Source organism: Crinia signifera, chromosome 1 (assembly GCF_055691185.1).
Source record: "Crinia signifera chromosome 1, ASM5569118v1, whole genome shotgun sequence".
In the NCBI taxonomy this organism is placed as follows: domain Eukaryota; kingdom Metazoa; phylum Chordata; class Amphibia; order Anura; family Myobatrachidae; genus Crinia; species Crinia signifera.
The window spans coordinates 94,256,841-94,277,262 of record NC_139217.1 but is presented as its reverse complement, the minus strand read 5'-3'; the positions used below and the strand labels follow the sequence as shown (position 1 = coordinate 94,277,262).

Genomic DNA, 20,422 nt, shown 5'->3' with positions numbered 1-20,422 from the left:
GCATACGCTTTCTGGCTGAGATAACATGCCTCATTTATTGCAATCGCATGCGTTTGGGTCAGTGAGAGCGCACTACAGTACATAGCGCGACACAATTCCGGCAGAAGAATTTCCAGAAGAATTTCCAGTGACAGGTCGCCATCACCTAAAAGTACGCATATTTACCGAGACATAAAAGGAGGCGAGCTGGGACGTGATTGGTAGGCATTCTGAAGACCTGACGTCTAGGCCACTCACAGAGGACGTAGTTTCTCGTCATTAGCCTAGGGGAAAGTCCCCGGACCTCGGGTAGAAAGTGCCGCGCGCTCTCGCAGCGCGCAATACTCCGGCCCCACCACCCGTATTACGTCCGCCGAGAAGCTCTCAGAGCCGAGCGGCCCGGGTGAGGGCGGGACCCTTCGTCAGTACCCACAGATACGCAGGTAGCGCGGCGCCGGCCACGCCAACACAACGGGGCTCATTCTCAGAATGCTCATTTTATTGTGTATTTCCGGAGTTTGCGTTTCACCTGACAGGCGGAAGTAATCTTTAAGGGAGGAAGTGAGGTTGGTGGAAAACGGAGAGGGGCAGCTGGATCTAGGGATGGACATCCCATGGCACGCATGGCAGTTTATGCAGGAAGTTCAGAACCATCGATGGTTCCCACCATGCGCAGAAAAAACATTATTATTATCAGCGGCGCGTCGGGCAGTGGCGTAAGTTTATCCCAGTTGCCCAGAGGCAAGATAAACATTGGTGCCCCCCCAAATAGCTCAATCAGTAAAAGGTCTATCTTCAGTAAGACGTGATTCTAATACATGGTGTGACACTTGTAAAAATTACATTTGGAGGGGGAATCAGTCACAGAAACAATATCGACGGCATTCAATTAACCAATTCAAACTCGCAGGGAAGGAGAGATGCTCCCAACTGTACCCCCCCCCAGTGCCGTCTTTCCCATTGGGCACGATGGGCTGTTGCCCGGGGGCCCTAGGACCTAGGGGCCCCCGGCCCAGCCCAATGGGAAAGATGGTGGCCGGGGTCCGGGAATCCGCTCACCCTCGCTGGGGGATCCGGGCAGGGGGATCAGGGCGGTGGCGGTAGCTAGAAGCCTGATTCGGCGAAGCTCTATTTGCCGGCGGGGCGGGAAGCGCTGTTGCATTTGAATAGACTGGCCGGACGCTGATTGGCTGAATTCAGAAAATCAGCATCCGGCCAGTCTTTGAAAAGGCAACAGCGCTTCCCACCCCGCCGGCAAATAGCGCTTCACCTCCTAGCTAGCAGTGAATTTAATTTGGGGGGTCCGTGTGCCGGGGTTCTGATCACCCTCACTGGGTGATCCGGCAAGGGGATCAGGGCATCGGTGGCGGTAGCTAGGAGCCCGAAGCGGCGAAGCGCTATTTGCCGGCAGGGGGGGCGAGAAGCGCTGCTGCATTTAAAATGACTGGCTGAATGCTGATTGGCTGAATTCAGCCAATCAGCATCCGGCCAGTCTTTTCAAATTCAACAGCGCTTCCCGCCCCCGCCGACAAATAGTGCTTCGCCGCTTCGGGATCCTAGCTACCGCCACCGCCACCCTGATCCCCTTCCCCAGCGAGGATGGTCGGATCCCCGCCACCCGGCCACCATCTTTCCCATTAGCGCTATTTGCCGGTGGGGCGGGAAGCGCTGCTGCATTTGAAAAGACTGGCCGAACGCTGATTGGCTGAATTCAGCCAATCAGCGTCTGGCCAGTCTTTTCAAATGCAACAGCGCTTCCCGCCCCGCCAGTTAATAGCGCTTTGCCACTTCAGGGCAGGCTCCTAGCTACCGCCGCTGCCCTGATCCCGCTGCCCGGATCCCCCAGCGAAGATGATCAGATCCCCGGCCGCCGGAAGCTGACTGGCTGCCGCACGGAGCCAGAGAGGTGAGGGTTGGGGAGGTGACTGTGGGCTCCTGGGCAAACTAATTTGGGGGGGGGGTCCAGTGAACTAGGTTGCCCAGGGGCCCTTCCTAATGTTAAGACGGCCCTGCCCCCCCCCCCCCCCCCCCCCCCTATTTGCCTCCCGGGCTTCCATATAGCACCGCCACTGCATACCCTCCAACATGACCTATTCCATTAGGTACAAAATGCTCTGTTCCTGGACTTCCCTGCCAGTGGCAGTTACAGATGTGAGCCTGCAGCACAGTCCAATATTCAAAAAGGGGAGCCACACCTAATGCCACTCCAAACATCACTGTCCTGGACTCACTCGCAGTTTATGTGACCCCCCTCTTTGAATTTTTGACTGTGCTGAAGTCCAACCTCTGTAACTGCCACTGGCAGGGAAGTCCAGGAACAGAGCATTTTGTACCTAATGGAATGGGTCATGTTGGAGGGTATGCCACTGTCATACATACATGCATGCATACACTGTTCCCATTCATCCCACCCCTCCCTCAGGCTACTACACACACCGTAATCCTGTATTAAAACATACATCGCTCTCATACATACTCCGCCACTCTCATACATACACCTATCCCATACATACACCAGTGTCTTATATACAACACCGCCACTCTCATACATACATACATATATATACACCATTCTAATACATACACCGCCACTTTCATACATAGACCGCTGTCTTACATACAACACCACCACTGTCATACATACATACATACATACGTACATGCATACACTGTTCCCATTCATCCCATCCCTCCCTCAGGCTACTGCTGACACCGTAATCACACCGTAATCCTGTATTAAAACATACATCGCTCTCATACATACGTACATACACTGCCACTCTCATACATACACCTATCTCATACATACAACACTGTCTTACATACAACACCGCCACTCTCATATGCATGCATTCACTGTTCCCATTCATCCCACCCCTCCCTCAGGCTACTGCACACACCGTAATCCTGTATTAAAACATACATCGCTCTCATACACACTCCGCCACTCTCATACATACATACATACATACACCGTTCTAATACATACACCGCCACTCTCATACATACACCAATCTCATACATACACCAGTGTCTTATATACAACACCGCCACTCTCATACATACATACATGCATTCATACGCATATGTTCCCATTCATCCCACTACTCCCTCACACTAGTGCACACACCAGACAGCCACTTCTATGGACACCCAAAACCCTGACAATTATTATGTATCTTACTGCTGGCCCAGGGTTACGCTGCTGCTGATCCATGGTGCTCCTGGTGAGTAGGCGGTGGAGGAGGAGTGAGGAGCACTGCTGGAGGTTACACCATCTCCCTGCGTAAGGAGCCGCTGGCAGTGGGGTGGATAGACACAAGTGCTGGTGGCAGAGGAAACTGCTTCCTGTGAAAGCTGTAGGCCAGCTCCGCACTGTTGCTGGTGGGAGGGAGGGGCACATAATGCTGCTGCGCTGCTTGACCCCTGGCCCACCGTCTTTGGCTTCTTTTGTGAACATTAGCTAGGCATCTTCTAGCAGCAAGAAGAAGACAGGCAGTTGCTGCACTGCCTTTCCACGCCATGAAAGCTGCCATGGGGGACCCATCTGCCAATGTTTGTGATTTGAACAGGGATCTCTGGCATTGAGTCCACTGTGTCAAGGTTATACCAGACATCAGTGTATGCAGCATGCATCGCGGTACCCCAGCCACGCCACTGACAGAACCGACCAGCAAGCAGTGGGTCGGTTCTCCCCCTAGGCTCCCAGCAGCCCGTTGCTTCAGAGAAGTCCAGCGGCATGCTGAGTGATTGCACATTTCTTTGTGTGCCTAACATTTTAGCTCTGCTAATATATCGTTCATAAGGTTAAGTATGGTATTGCTTTCTCCCTCTGTCCCCTCTCCAGCCTTCCTGGTAAATAGCCTCTTATATTCTCATACCTCCCAACATTTGGTTGGCTGTTGGACCTCTGGGCGCTGTAGGTGTGTGGCCAGAATTTGGGGGCATGGCCTGGTGGTAAGGTGGCATGACCTACAGATCATGACGCTCCCTCTAGGTCAGTGGTTCCCAACCCTGGTCCTCAAGTACCCCCAACAGTGCACGTTTTCCAGGTCTCCACACAGGATCACAGGTGATGTAATTAGCTCCACTTGTGGATCTCCTGCCCTCACCCCAGTTCGATATCCCCCTGCTGTCTGTCTCCGCCGCCGCTTTCGAGGGGAGCGCTCAGTGCATCGTAGGTATCTCCTTCCCCTCACTGTGTCCACTGTCCCTGGGCCGTCAGTCACTCAAACCTCTTGGCCCCTGATTGGCTCGCAGGCCGGCAGCCAATCAAGAGCCAGCACGCAAGCTCTGATTGGCTGAAAGTCCAGTCACAGGGACAAGTTGAGGGGAAGGAGAGATGCGCTCTTCTCCCCTCTGAAGGGAAGCAGCCGGCAGAGGGAGCTGGCACCCTGGTAGTTTTAACAGTGGCAGACAATCCGTGCACCACCCCCCGTGGCTGCACGGCTTGTCTGCCTCTAGAAACGTCCCTGTGTCTGTGTTTCTCTGTCTCTTTCCTTCTCCTTTGGTTCCTTCAGCTCTCCTTGGACATGGTTTCCTAAGACTGGCTTGGGGAGGGGTATAGAGGGTGAGGAGCCTACACACTACACTTTTTCTTACTTTTTACTGGCATTATGTAAAATTATTACCCAACATATCAGACAGGTAAAGCAATTGAATTAACCACATTTATTATCTCAGGAATATCAATAGTAATTAATTTGAAACTTACTGAAATTTTATTTTTTCAAATTCTTTATAATCCAAAAATAGCTTTTTCATAGGATTATTTGACACTTACAAAGCAGTTTTCAGGTTTATGTAACAAGTAACAACTGCTACTATTACTTTTGGATCATAAATTATATCATCAACTGCAATTTATGTGGTTTCCCTAAGGGCTGTTTCACACAGTACGGTTCCTGCCGCACGGTGAAATCCCGTACGGTCAGGGAGCCGCGCCGCACTCAGAATTTTATAATGGCAGGGATGGCCACAGCCCGGCAGCCGTCCCTTCCAGTGGGGGGATCCGGCTGCAGCCGTGCGGCCGGGCCGTGGCCGTCCCGTGTGAATGGACACAATAGTGTCCATTCACAACTGCTGAGTGCGGCACGGCTCCCTGGCCGTACGGGATTTCACCGTGCGGCAGGAACCGTACTGTGTGAAACAGCCCTAAGGATTCAAAAATAATCCTAATTCTATTCCATACTGCAGATATCAGAGATGCTTCAGTCACATGATGTCCGGCCACTGGTGACTTCCCGTCTACTCATCTGTCTTCTGGGTCTCTCTAGGCACTAGATTGAGTATGACAGGTTTTGTTGTCTTTAGGAAACCTGTTGTGTCAATTTCCAGTGGGATCTGTAAAATAAGAAGTAATATTTCACATAAATTGGGTTCAACTACTAAAACCAGTCATTTTGTGTGTTGGGTTTTAAAGCTTTGTTTAAATAGATTCTTCACCATAACCATTTTTCAATCTGTAGAAAAGTTCTCCCGAACGTCTAAATTATTATTTTATTATTATGCCCTGTTCTGAGAGCACTGATAATTGATTGTTTCTAGTTTTACACAGGTGACTAAAGCATGTAGTACCACAGCATTCTTACAGGGTGGTAATGTATTTCCTACAGTCCTTTTCAAGTGGTCTGGATTATGTCCCTCCCTCTCTACCAATACTAATATCCAACAGTTATTTTCAGTGTCGCATTATCTATAACTTATAAGAAGCTCTAGGGCTTTGGGGTTTTTTATTTAAATTTTCACCCTACCCCAGTCCAGCACAGGTGATCTTCAGAGGTTCAAATAGTTGTCCTGTAGTATGAAGGGTAACCGGATGGAGTTTGTACAGTCAGCCACTGGTAAACCACCTTTTTTGTACAGTTAGTGGCGGACTTTACAAAATCCATCCGGTTACCCTTCATACTACAGGACAACTATTTGAACCTCTGAAGATCACCTGTGCAGGACTCTGTTCCTGGGACTTCCTTCCGCCCAGAGGTAGCCCTTAATATGCATTTGGCTACAACACTGCAGGGGGCTCTACATCCTCCCTAAAAAGCTGCCATTGGGGTACTCTGCCTTTGTCACTACAGCACCACTATCAGTGAGGTCAACAAGAGACAAACCTTTTTTCACTACAAAACTCAAAAACCAGCTGGTTCACTCAATACGGTACCGTATGGACTTACTTTCTCAGCCACCAACACAAGTTTTTACCTTCCCCCTTTTCCCTTTTTTAAGGTATTTTTAGTGGCCATATTATTGGCCTTCATTAATGTGGAGTTTACATGTGTTTCTTTTTAATATATATTAATTATCAATATTAAATTATCCTTAATAGGTACTGGCAATGTTTATTTCTTTTTCAGTATACTAGCGCAGTCATTTCCCTTTTTTTTCTCTGTATATTTTGGGGAGCGACACCCCCAGTTACTGTACTGCAGCTTGACACAGCAACTCTAACCACTGCGCCTCCAATAGATAACTGTATCTAAATAACTTATCTAAATCTTTCTAGAATGGGTAATGGGACTTTTAGGCAGCAGGTAAGAAAAAAACGGAATTGTTAATGGGCAGGGGCATGGGGGTGAAGAGCTAATGGGCAGAAGGGCATGTACAGGAAATGCTGGTGGTTAAAGGAGCTTATTTATTATTTATTTATTAACAGTTTCTTATATAGCGCAGCATATTCCGTTGCGCTTATGAGAAACGATGCAGCCGTGTCCAAACCGTTTCGGTTGGGGCGGCTGTGTTATACAAGTGCTTCATATATAGGGAAGCGATCGCATATAAGCGATGCAATTCCAACATTTTGTGATTGCATCACTGGGTGGGACCCAGCATGCGGGGCGGCCTTGTCCTGTGCTGCGAATAATCACAAAGCTACAACTTCTACGAATCAGGCCCTATGCATGAAAGGAGTGCTGCACGTCTGTACCTCTTGTTTCATCACCTTGAGCATTGTGTTTGCTACTGAAAGTAATTTGGCAGCGGTACCCATACTTCAGGTGTAGAAGTAGATATTGTCTGAGATGTGTGTTCTTTTCTGTATTTGCCTCACTAAACATGGGGGTAAGTTACTAATGTCTCTGCATAACCTTTTACCATTTACTGATTTTTGGGGAGATTGATAAAACCTTGAAGAGCGATAAAGTGGAGAAGTTGCCCATAGCAACCAATAAGCTTCTAGATATCATTTATCTAGCACCGTCTATAAAACTGACAAGCTGTTCGGTTGCTATAGACAACGTCCCCATTTTAGGTGTTCTTACATTTTCGCCTGGGCCAACTGTCCTAAGTTTAAAAAGTGATAAACCGGAGAGTGAGAAACTACCAGCCAATCAGCTCCTGTCATTTTTCAAATACATCCTGTGACCTCTCCGGGACATCCATGTACAACCGATTTTCGAAGTTGTGACCAGACCAACAAACAACAGTGGTAAATGCAGAAAATGAGCTGCTGTGATTTCTTACCGGAGTGTCCTTACAAGTGCGGAAAGAGAAGTTCTGCAGTATTAGTGCGATGGCTGATTTCATGTTGATCAAAGCAAATCTCATCCCTATGCAGTTCCGTGGTCCAACTCCAAAAGGAAGGAAGGTATAGGAGTCTTGTACATCTCCATGCTCCTTACTGAATCTGTGTGCATAAGAGAAAACAATGAACTTTTCCTAATTCAACTAATAACTTGTCAACTCCGAGAACAGTGTTTTGCATAGTCACGGAGAGTGGTATCCGGATGCAGTACTGTATTATCTGGAAGTGGGCAATCATTTGGAACCTTGCATTTAATTGAATCTGCTCCTTACCTGGCCCCAGTGAGTCTATGCTATATGCTGCACTTACAGCACCTCTGTACTTACATATATTTGTTCATTAATCCTACAGACGTAGCAGGAACCCCGGAGACAGTACACAGCCAGCGGCCAGACAAAGATGTACCCGAATCCTGACCACACACTACTCCTTATTATAAGGACATGCATACCGCTCACTTCTACTCCTAAGTACTGTGGATATTTCAAACTGAGAGGGGGTACTCATAAATGAAAAGCCTAATCAAGGGGTACGGGAGAGAAAAAAGGTTGGGCACCGCTGTTCTAGAGCCTTGACACTCTGTCACACTTGTATTGCAAACATTGCTACATTATCAGACAGATGCAGTGTGGTAAGCCATACTGTAGATCTGTTCAATCAGTTTTTTTGCTCACGATTTTCTGCCGAGTTATTTTTATACTGCATGTAAGAAACTTGACGATTTATACACTTAAGCAGCGTACACACGGCTGCGATAGGGGCTGAAATCGCTTGGAATATGGTCGCTGGCGACCATATTGCCAGTGATGGGAGTTTGCCCCGGCAATAAATTGCCGGGTGCGCGCTCCCGTTTTCAGCCCCGTTCTAATCGCTGGTCGCAGGAGCTTGCTCCTGCGACCAGCTGATTACCTCTGCGGCACCGCCGGCAGAGGTTCCCTTTCATCAGCGATCATCTCTGGTCTGCGACCAGCTGATTACCTCTGCGGCACCGCCGGCAGAGGTTCCCTTTCATCAGCGATCATCTCTGGTCACTGATGAAAAGGAGAAACAGCAATATATTGCTCAGCCATATATTGCTAGCAATATATCTCCCCCGTGTGTATGCACCTTAATGAGGATAACATCTCACAAATGACCAGCAGAAGCCTAGGCAGGGCACTCTATTAAGGCCTATAAACGAGCAACTTAGCAATCTCTTTAGATCGTTTAGAAATCAAGCGCACATCGCCTTGTGGGTGTGCCCCATTGCAATGCACGGTCCCGTGTGTCACCATCGCCCGCTCAGATATTAAGCACTTGCAGTCATGATCTAGGTCAGGGGTAGCCAACTCCAGTCCTCGAGAGCTACCAACAGTTCATGTTTTCCAGACCACCTATCAGGTGCACTCTTTACTGACTGACACATTACAAAAGATCCACAGGGGGAGCTAATTACTTAACTTGTGATTCTGTGAGGAGACCTGGAAAATTTTAACTGTTGGTAGCTCTCAAGGACTGGAGTTGGCTATCCCTGATCTAGATACTGTAGATCTCCTGCATGTGCATAAAGAATAAATCAGAGCACAGCTCATATTCACATCACTATGTCATACCTCCCAACATGACCCTCTCCAGGAGGGACACAATGCTCTGTTCCTGTACTTCCCTCATAATTTAGGATTGTTATCACCTGTGTGGGACTGGTTAGTTAGGGGTTTAAAAATAATATTTAGCTTGGCATTCCTACTCAACAGGTAATATACACAGAGTTAAGATCAATCTATCAGTTCTTGCATTAATATGGTGCTTTTATGCATTTATACTTTTAAGAAGAATTACAGCTAACCTACAGTATTATCTTTAAAGTCAGTACTCTGAAATAAATGTCCTTCAAACTGTGATACCTTTCAGGTCTGAATTCGTCTGGATCTGACCATATCTCCGGATCACGGTGCAGCACAAATACTGGGATCACTGCCACTACCCCTGCTGGGATCGTTACTCCATTGATCTCATTTGTTTTCTTACAAACCCGCTCAATTCTCCCAGCTGCAGGGTAGAGGCGCAGGGTTTCAGATATCACCATATCAAGGTATTCCATCTGCATCAGAGCCTCGTAAGTTGGAGAAGCCTGTGGACAAAGAGCACAATTTCAGGTACATAGAACATGTTAAGATGGCCATACACTTGGAGATTTATTGCGCAATCTGGCTGGTTGGAACAAAAATCTGGTAATTTATGGGAGCAAATGACAGTGGACCCTTTGCTTTGAAATGCTGGAAAACTGAAAAAAACTGTCATTCAAATATTAACAGATTTTTGTTCCAATCAACCAGATTGCGCAATAAATCTCCAAGTGTATGCCCAGTTTTACACACACTGGTACATGTAAGTGATGACCGCACTGCCACGGCAGCATGACTGTTGTTTACGTGGACCTCCCTCATCCAGACATGCTGGATGAGTGAGGGGTTGTTAACGATGCTTGGGGGCGTGCATCGTTAATGATATTAAGCGTACACACTAGAAGATAAAGTAATATATATCTTTTTGAACGGGCTTTCTGAAAGATATCTTTCACTTTATGTTCTAGTGTGTATGGGGCCAAGCTATTGCTTGTTTTACAGTTTATTTTCCCACAAGAAATGAAGATCCTGTTATGTCCTTTGTTATGAGCTCAGCAGGCGAGAAGGCAGGAGCCAACACCCTTACTATAGGCCGCAAGTTTTAAGGTGCCGGCATATGGCGAGATTTATCGCGTGCGATTTGAACTTTTTAAGTTTAAATCGCATCACATCTAGTTTAAATTGCACCGTGTTTATTTTGCCATGCGATGCGCATGTAGTACTACTACTGTGTAGTCCATATTGCAAGACAATAAAGTATGCGCAGGCAGGTATTTTTTAACTAGATCGCATGTACCCTCTAATTGACTATTGTAGTGTATTCAAAAATCGAGTGTAGTTCAATTCGCATATAGTATAAATCACACCCAGTGTGAGGTCTAAAGGCCCCCATACATTAGGCCGACTTGTCCTTAGGACAAGTCAGACCCAATTCTCCTGTGAGCTCCCCGGGAGATAATTAAATCTAATACCCGCCACTGCCCGTCCCGCAGCGCTGCTGTGCGGATATCTATGATCATCACCGCCCGGCCAGGTCAGCACTCCCCGGCGCCACCAGCTTAGCACTCAGGGACCCGCTGCCCGCCCCACTGCTCCCCCGGTGTCTGCATGCATATGCATACAGGGAGGTCGGACGTGATTGTATGTACTGACCGTCCGACCTCCCTGATCCGGTCCGATGCGCACAGGACCGCGCATCGTATCAGATATCACACACCTGCGATTTTGGGCCGATTTCACCCGATTATCGGCACATAGTGTATGGGGGCCTTACATTGTATAGCTAAAATTGCACCTAGCACACATCTCGCCGTGTGTGGGCACCATTACAGTAGAAGAGACCTACATGATAGGACATATTCTATTTTCTGGTCCTGACGAAGCTCCAAAGCAAAGCGTGCGCCGACCGCACACTTCGTGGTTTTGACTCCACTTTCCCTTCCCCCACTTTAATAATGTGTATTTAAAATTGTTGTGAAATACTGTAATACGTAGTGGTACCTGTCCGGACTTGGTCAGCCGTACCATCGCGTGCGGGTGCTCGGTCTGTCACCGTGTCTGTGCTAAGGATCGCGGTGCAGATGTCAGACACCGTGTCTGACATCTGCACCGCGATCCTTAGCAGAGACACGGTGACAGACCGAGCGGCGTTCACTGCCGACTATCTCGGTCAGCCACGAAGCTGACAAACCGGCTGGCCTCTGGCGGTTCGCCCGGCCTGTGATTGCGTACTGACCACATCAGACGCAGCACACCACGCAGCATGGTGCAGTGGTTGCTTGGTGTGTAATATCACTCCCCAATATAACACTCTTCTGTTGAAATAGAGGACCGTGGGTCTATTTCAGACTTAGCTGACACATAGCAGTCTGAGCTATTGAACGGACGATTAGTTACCAATGAACCTTATCAGATACCACCACTCTCATACTGACTAATAAACTGCAACAAAATATACACATTTAAATTGACACTATTATAGTGATAATTGAAAATCTCCTAAAGTGGAATAGTGGAGCCCCACGTTGTGAGGATAGTAATATCCCTTTTATTTTCACATGTTCAATGTTTGTATTTGTATGTATTTTGTCTTTTTATCTCGCTAATGCTTTTTACCAATTAAACAATAAAGGTTATATTTTACTGTAAATTCTCTTGGTGCACCACACAGTGACACTCCTTCTCCTGTACATATTCATATTCTATTTACCTTGTTTGGGAGAACTGTATCAATTTCCTCCTGCAGTTTAGTTTGTACATCAGGGTGAGTGGCCAGATGATAAGACAGGAACATCAGTGTAGTGCTGGTTGTCTCGTAGCCAGCCATGATGAAGATAAGTCCCTGAGCCATAATCTCCGTGTCTGTCAGCGCTGTGAAACAGAGCAAATATCTCCCTATTTGTATGTGATTCAAAGTAACATGAATGCTTTATTTAAAAAAAATGGCATTGCAAAGACATCAATATGCCAGCATTTGTAATGTGTAGTAATATAGGGATCAGACCAAGGGGCACAATGGTAAAAACAAGTAAAAACTAAGTTGTACATTGAAACTCTTTTTAGTCAAAGAAGGTTCAAGGACAAACAAGTCCTTAAGCTCCATAAACACAGAGCAATATGATTGCTGAGAAATATTGGCTTAAAATTGCTCAGCAATATATTGCTCAGTAATCATATTTCTCAAGCTGTGTACACGGGGCAATTTTAAGCACATATCGCTGGCAATATGGTCACTGAGCGACCATATTGCCAGTGATTTATATGTGCTGTGGGCGATAATTCACCGGGTGCACGCTCCCGTGTTTAGCCCTAATGGTCGCTGGTTGAAGACACCAGTGCCCCCAGCCAATGTATTGGAGAAACCGTTTCTATGTTTAATCTCTTTATTTTATTCTTTGACTACAAAATAATTAATATTATTACAGTCATCGTTTTGGAATATTAGCTTCACGGCGGATCCTCAGGTGAGAGTAAGGGCCAGACCTCGCCGGGTAATAAATGTGAAAGCAGGTTACAAAGCTTATGCTGTGTTTCTAGTTACTTTCCCTAAAGATTGTTTTATACATGTGTACAATAGCTGGAATACCACTATTGCCCTGAACAGAATGTAGAATCAACCTTTATACCTTTATAGTTATGAGTCTCCTCCCCTGATGATGGATCTTGGTCTTTGGTTTGAGAATCCACCATAAGTTGTAGGAAATCTACCCGGTCCTAAAGTGGCAAATTGGTGAGGTGAGCAGAGATACAGTATACAGAAAGACTGTGGTGTTACTTCGGAAGGCCAACAAGTACTGTGGCCACAGTGGATGCAAGAAACCTTCACAACTTACCAGTCTAAAGACTGAAAAACCTAATGAAGCCTACACACGTAGCGATGTCAGGCCATTTCCTGAGCGATGTTACTTAATTTAACTACATCGCTCAGAAAATGCCCCTACATCACTCCGGTGATTAATATCCAGCATGCTGGATATTAATCTCTAATTGCCGGGCAGGGCCAGTGTTCTCAGCGGAGGCCCCGACAGATCGCTCAGCACACTATGTATTGTCGCTGTGGGGATTATTCTGATTCACTCGGAAAGGCACAATCACTCTAATGGACAAAACCATATGCACTGCAGGTGGGGCTGATGTAACATGTGCAAAGAGAGTAAGATTTGGGTGGGGGGTGTACTTCAAACTGATATGTATATTGCAGTTTAAAAATAAAGCAGCCAGTATTTACCCTGCACAGAAACAATAAAACACCCAAATCTAACTCTCTGCACGTTACATCAGCCCCACCTGCAGTGCACATTGTTTTGTCCATTAGAGAGTGATTGTGCCTTTCCGAGTCAATCAGAATAACCCCCTGTGTGTGTAGGCCCCTTAGGCGCCTGAGGTAATTTATTTGCTTCATAATTAAAATATATGATAAAAGTGTATTTTACACCAATGGCAGATAGCCAGATGTGTTTCCCCTATATACTGTAGTAAATATGGTAATTTAGGTCTCAACATTTCAAGATTGCTGCGATGGACATAGGTTGTATAGTCCCATACATTTGTTTGAGTATAAGTGTCTCTAGTTTCAGCTCTTAAGCTTTTGTATTGTATCCATTTTTTTAAATTGTTGTAGGATGGGGCTGACAAAGTATTGCAGCATTGGGGACCTTGCATGTCTCGTTCCACCACCAGCCATCTTCAAACCAAATATTTCCCAATAAGCGGTCACTTACTGTGTGAATTCCTTTCCGCCGGCTTTCCTTAATGCGTTTTATGGCATCTTGGAAAAAGTTGAGAACACCCGCAGGAAGAAAACTCAAATTCAGTCTGTTCAGGAGGGGAACAAGGAACGGACACAGGACTGCAAGAAAAACATTCAGAATTGTAGTGAACAAGTAAAAAATCATCTTCTACTGTGAAATTGTAAACTCCGAATGCAGATCCCAGTAGAGAAACATGTGTGAGTAGCTCAGTCAGTAACCTACGTGTCAATAAGAACAGAGGATTGAAAAACGAGAAGGTGAAAAGGTTCCTGGCATTGGTCACAAATGGATCGTTAGGATTGTTCAGTGAATCCACATTTACACTGAACGAAGTGCTCAGAACAATGTCCATGCTGTAGCTGCCAAAGATGCTGAGAAGATAAAATAGAAAAATAGCAATAAATAAATTGAAACATCCAAAACGGCTCATAGAAAATCACTGATCCTTTTCAACATCCTTTCCATCAACATTGGCTTCGGTTTATAGTGGTGATGTCAAACAAATTCCCTCAGCCAATCAAAAGCTCAATTTAATGGAATCTTGCTGATACAGTGCGTACTATGATTACTAACAACCCAGTTTCCCAAATATACATAATTTAGTGTGAATATTAAAGAAACGATTTGTTTATTCATCCATAAGGATGTTCAAAACACAGTCTACTATGGGTGCAGAGCGATTGTGCACTCGGATTGCATAAGAATAGCGCACGGGTGACATATGTTTATTCAGATTTATTTGAAGTTATTTTTTAGACCTTTATAATTCCATAGAAATGCTAATACATTTGTGTATACGTTAATAGTGATAATCTCAGTCACAAACTCACACCCGCTATCCTGTGCCCTAAGGAACATCAGATCTGTTTGAAACAAACTAGTCCCCGCCCATGGCCATTTCATCTCCAAGTCCCTGCACCTCCTAGCCATTACTGAAACCTGGGTTACCCCCCCCCCCCCCCCCCTCTGACATCACTTCTCCTGCTGCTCTCTCTGATGGTGGCCTCACATTCTCACACTCGCCCTGACCGGATGGATGGCATAGGGGTGGTTTGGGGGTCCTTTTACCCGCTAGCTACTTCTATCAATTCATGCCCCAAAATCATCCCTCACATTCTCTACTGAGGTCCATGCTATACACTTCATTCACCCTGTTCATCCACCTCCCCTGCCACCTCCTCCACTACCTCTCTCCTCCTGCCTGTTTCCTCAATCCCTCCCTCTCATCAGACATTGGGGCAGATGTATTAAGCCTTAACAAGAGATAAATGCAAGGGTGATAAGGAGAGATAACGTCCAGCCAATCAGCTCTTTACTGACTTTTATCAAACACAGCCTGTAACATGGCAGTTAGCAGGTGATTGGCTGGACGTTTATCTCTCCTTATCACCCTTGGATTTATCTCTTGTTAAATCTGCCCCAAAGTCTCGTCTGTGTTCAAGCATGCACTCAGATCCCCTATAGGTCTACACATATGAAGTTGGCCATCAGTATTGCAATTTCAGTTGCTTTCAGCTCAAAAGCCGCCCAGTGTGTACGGCCGGCGATGAGCAGTGAGCGCTGATGCATGCTCCCGCATCATCGCCAGGCGCCGCCGTTCATCTACTGGTATTACCAGCAGATGAGTGATGAAGTGGATGGCGTTCCATAGTATCCTGCTATGGAAATCATCACTGCATGCATGCTGTGTATATGCACCTTAAGCATCGCTGTGATCATGTTTATTTACATTCAGGGGTGATTCTGATTTGCGAACTCCCTTGTATGGAGAGTTCGATGTTGAAGATCTGCGCATGCACATAAGCGAATATAAGCATGTGATGGTCTTCTCTGCCAGAGCCTTTGGAGACTTGCATAGTTTCCGAGGCGCTGAACCCGGCGAGTGGGGTGGGGGAGGGTGGAGTAGGCGGCCAAGGGGCTTTCACATGCAAACGTCATAATTTCCAAAAATGCTGGGCGTCCCCATGCAAATGGGGCCATTCATGTTCTCGGTGCAGGATGTCGCTAATCTAAGTCACCAGAGACTGACTTAGGTAAGCGAGTGCTACAGAAATCATTTACTGGTGGGTGACCATCGAATGATTTCAGGCCCGCACGCTGGCCTGCGTATGGATGTTTATGCAAAACATCCATTTGCAGTGCTGCAGGGACATTCAGCGTTTTGCGGGGGCGGGCATTCACAACGCCTGGTGGGTGGCGTTACATGGCACGCAAAGCAGCGAACTACCACTGCTTTGCAAACCAATCAGAAATAGGCCCCCAGTGTAACTACACTACAATCTGAATAAGGTCAATAGAAAATGTGTATAGGCCGCATACTTACTGCTTCATGTCTATAGACTCTTTGTTACCCACTTTCTTAAACAGATTCTTCACTAAAAGTTGTCCATAATTTTGTATTATTGGGAACATCTGTAAGAATAAGTGCATTAAATTACGAGGTCCTAAGTCTTTTAGCTGAAATATGGAACAAAACTAGAATTCCATATTCATATAAGATTAACTTACTTAATAAATATTAAAAAAATTGGCGCATCCTCATCTTTGCGGCCACCGCTACGCCATTTACATTAACCGCTACTTAACCGCTACGTAAGGATGCTTAGCAGCACCATTGTACCCTTGCGGGCTTGTTTCACTCTCTATGCTTCGGGCTCGGTGGCTCGCTCGACCCAACTTTACTGAAGGTAATACATGGTGGCGTGGACACAGGAGGGTGGCGTGGACCCAGGGTCGTAGCGTAAGCGGTGCCCGCACAGATGAGGAACACACTTCTTGCTGAATTTTTTGTCACATTCCATGAAATGAATGAACATTGTGCAATACTACATAAACAAAATACAACAATATTGGTACTTGTGTAGTTTCACGGCGACCGGCTATGCTACGTTGTTAGCGTAGCCGGCGCTGTGAAACTACAGGAGGCAGCACTGGGAGCAGGGTGGTGGGTGTTGTGGTTTATACTTACCCTCCTCCTGGCAGCAATCCCCGATTACTCCCTGGCAGCAGCGACGTTCACTCCCCGATGGCAGCGTTCAGTGCCCCTCCTCCGTCATTCACGGCGGATGATGTATGCAGTGCCGCTGGTGGCGCATCACATGGTTTCCCTGCTCCCCCAGCAGCACTACGCTAATTGCTTACAGCATCCGCCGCAAATGCCGCAGGAGGGGGACTGAACTCTGCCGCCGGGGAGTGACGGTGGATTACAGTAGGATTCAGCAGGGATGCAGTGCCCGTGGATTACAGCCTGGAGTCAGCGGGGATCGACGGAGGAGGGTAAGTATAGACCTGCCATTTCACCCTCACTACCCCTACTATCCACATCATATCCCCAGTATCCACGTCGGCGTGGAGTCGATGTTATAAAGTGTGGCGAGCCACCAAGCCCAAAGCGTGGCGAGCGCAGTGAGCCCTGCGAGGGGACGCGTCCCCTCGCGGGGCTCGCTGTGCTCCCCATGCTTTATAAAGTCAACTCCACATTGGGGGTATGACGTGGATAGTGGGGATATTAAGCATTATGTATTTTCAGGGCTCCAGAGCCACTTACGTAAATTACCTAGCCAGTGTTTATTTGCTGGCTAGGTAATTTACGTATTTATGTTTTACAGTTTTCTTACAACGCCTGTCCCACATATATGTGATATTTATTTATTTACAGTTTCTTATATAGCGCAGCAGATTCCGTTGCGCTTTACAATAGTAATATATATATATTTTACCTGCTTTAATTTTCCACTGGTGAATGTGGGGGACAGGACTGTTCGTATCCTCTTCCACTGCTCATCCTTAGCAATTGACACAGCAAAGTTGAGAGGTCCATTTAGGCCAAAATCCTAATAAAAGCCAAAAGTACAAATCAGCAAAGACTGAATCTAGGCTGCACAGGCAATTTGTAAATACTAAATATATGTCTGATCAGGCCCCTTTTATCTTAAAACCATGTGGGATTGGCAGTATCAGTGCAATCATTAGCTAATGCTTACTCCATTTTTAGATGGTGTTAGCCACTTTGTAACAATGAAGTCATTATCACAGAAGAGGGATCTCTGGCAGCCTCTATGCTCCTCTGGATAATTTTGTTTAATAGCATCGCTGTCCAGAAATATGGGGGGAAATTTAGTAAGATGGTAGTTCTATTTCAGATGGGATCAGATTCTTTGGGGGAAATTTACTAAAGGAAATTTGTAAAAAAAAACAGGTGTATTTGTATCCAGAAATACACTTATTTTTGACATTTACTATCACGAAAATACGGCAATTCATATTCGTATTGATAGCACATCAATACGAATTGTCGTATTTTCGGGATAGTAAATGTAAAAAATAAGTGTATTTCTGGATACAAATACACCTGTTTTTTTTTTACAAATTTCCTTTAGTAAATTTCCCCCTATATATTATCTTCTAGAAGTTACTAAATAAATAAGAAGTAGATTCTGGTTGGCTGCCCATAGCAACATCCCATCTGATAAATAACACCCATCTTAGTAAATTTACCCCATTGTCAGAGAAAGCTGTGAAAGTGATAGTGATCACTTCATTGCAAAGCTTTCAAAAGGTATTGCCTGTTATAGGAGCTTATGTCCTGTTCTATTAAAATGTTAAAAGTGATTATACATAGTAATAATAAATAACCCTTAAAATGGATTAAAATCCAGCAGATAAAGGGCCTTATTCTGGTCTTTGCGGCTGGAGCCGAATATGCGGCCAGGACCGTGCGTCCTAAACCCCGCCTTCCGTATGGATCGCTCACTCCGTCCGAATGCGGTAAGCCGCTGACCGCACGGAGCACGAGTGGATTTCTCATGTATACACCTTCTCCATCTCTGGGAACCTCCCCCATCATTCGATGGTCGCAGACCATCGAATGCAGGACCGAGTGGTCAGGCAGCTCCCGCGAGCTCAGACCACTCGGGCATTTCTCCGTGCAAAAGCAGGGATCTGGGCGGGCAGCTGACATCCGGCAATGTCATATGTCCGCCCCCTACACGTGCGTCACGGCCGCATTACCATACGTACGCCCAGCGTTTTCATGGGAACGCCCATGAAACGCGGGGCGTATGCATATGTTAATGAGGCCAAACAGCCCTTCACGCCCCTCTCCTCCCCCTGTTCGTAGTGTAAACAATTCATGCGGAATTTGGACGTATGTCCCTTTCGCACATGCGCAGATATGCCTCTGCACATGCGCAAACACAAAACATCGGCAGAACGAACGCACGCGGACATATCCGCACCAACCAGAAAAAGGGCGGAAGTGAGGAGCACAACAAAGTATTGCAGCACTTTCCTTATAGAATGTATAACATAACTAGGAAGGCCAATCCCGGCAGAGCTGGCCCGAACCAATTTGATGTCCACCGCAACTAGTTCCGCTTCTGCCCCAGCACCCATCTCCCAACAGCGCACCCATCAACCAGCAGCACAGATCAAAGCATCGAACACCAATCACCACTCACCCATAGTTATCCTCAGCCAGAGACCTTTAGCTAGACATCAAGGGCATCGGCACCCCCATTCCCCATATTTTAAATAGGGAAGTTGTGTTGCTTGGAAGTGGAGTGGCTACCTTATACACATTACATTACACCAGCGGTTCTCAAACTGCGGGTCCTGACCCCAAAGTGAGCCCTGACCTTCTCAGCACGGGGTCGCGACTCCATGTTGCTGACCATCAGGCTGATGACTTTTCTAATCTCAGTCAGGGATTCAAGGAGTCTGAAAGATCTGTTGAGTTGTCTGTTATTTTAAACTCCTCACATCATTCTGTGCCTCCACAATGCTGCCATGCATGTGCTGTCTACATATGTGACGTGATAACCTTCTGCATCAACTTGCTGGGGTCATTATTTTTATTGTGTTATGGGGTCCCAGAGCAAAATAGTTTGAGGACCTTTGCATTACACCATAGTGTGCCATACTCACATTACATCACACAGCAGTGTCTGTCATTACCATTACTCCACATCATATTGCTCTTTCTATACATTACACCACACAGTAGTGCCCTTTCTACAGGTTGCGCTAAATAGCAGTGCACTTTTTACATATAATGCCATACAGTAAAAAACCCTAAACATTATTGCATACATTAGTAATGCCTTTATACATATAATACACATGTGCCACACATTATTACACCTCAACTCTCTGGCTGTAAAGAACTATAGCTATGGTGTTTAAAACAGTTTTGCCATTTCAATAACAATACAATCAAAACATGTTGACAACAGTATCACAATACAAACCGCTTTCACACTGCCAAAACGTTTTAAAATCTGGTATTTTTAAACGGTATTTAAAACGGGTCTAAGCCTTCAAATTGCAGTAGATTACCGTTTTAAATACCATTTAAGTACCATCAGTCAACCCGTTTAATCCCCTGAACACGTTTCAAGGCAGAATGCAGGGGACAGCCTATCACAGGTCTGTAATCTGTTGTTTTTACTAAATACCGTTTCAGAGCCATTCTCACTGCATGAAAAACGGCTCTGAAACGTGTAGGACTCTGCTTTTTAAACGGGTTGAAATACCGGTTATCTTTAACCGGTAAATACACTCTGGCGCTT

At 46.1% G+C, this 20,422-nt stretch overlaps 1 protein-coding gene and 1 long non-coding RNA gene across 3 annotated transcripts in view; one reads left to right on the top strand and one right to left on the bottom strand.

Moving 5' to 3' along the window:
• The first annotated feature begins 205 nt into the window (after positions 1-205).
• LOC146058401 (uncharacterized) lies at positions 206-14,294 on the top strand. Its single transcript, XR_014469858.1, has 3 exons — positions 206-422; positions 9,389-9,633; positions 13,724-14,294. It is a non-coding gene; the product is annotated as an uncharacterized LOC146058401 (long non-coding RNA).
• Positions 4,636-20,422, bottom strand: part of LOC146058398 (cytochrome P450 3A29-like) — a 29,663-nt gene continuing 13,876 nt past the window's right edge. Inside the window, exons 5-14 of one of the 2 annotated variants that reach the window (XR_014469857.1) lie at positions 17,573-17,686; positions 16,177-16,265; positions 14,076-14,224; positions 13,824-13,951; positions 12,729-12,816; positions 11,813-11,973; positions 9,382-9,608; positions 7,438-7,600; positions 5,140-5,322; positions 4,636-4,861 (exon numbers count right to left, since the gene is read on the bottom strand). Coding sequence is in view for 1 of the 2 variants with exons in the window: in XM_083170680.1 (XP_083026806.1) it covers positions 5,227-5,322; positions 7,438-7,600; positions 9,382-9,608; positions 11,813-11,973; positions 12,729-12,816; positions 13,824-13,951; positions 14,076-14,224; positions 16,177-16,265; positions 17,573-17,686 (1,215 nt within the window). In the remaining variant the exon portion in view is untranslated. Of the gene's footprint in view, positions 5,323-7,437; positions 7,601-9,381; positions 9,609-11,812; positions 11,974-12,728; positions 12,817-13,823; positions 13,952-14,075; positions 14,225-16,176; positions 16,266-17,572; positions 17,687-20,422 lie in introns of both variants that reach the window. The other variant, XM_083170680.1, reaches the window with a different exon arrangement.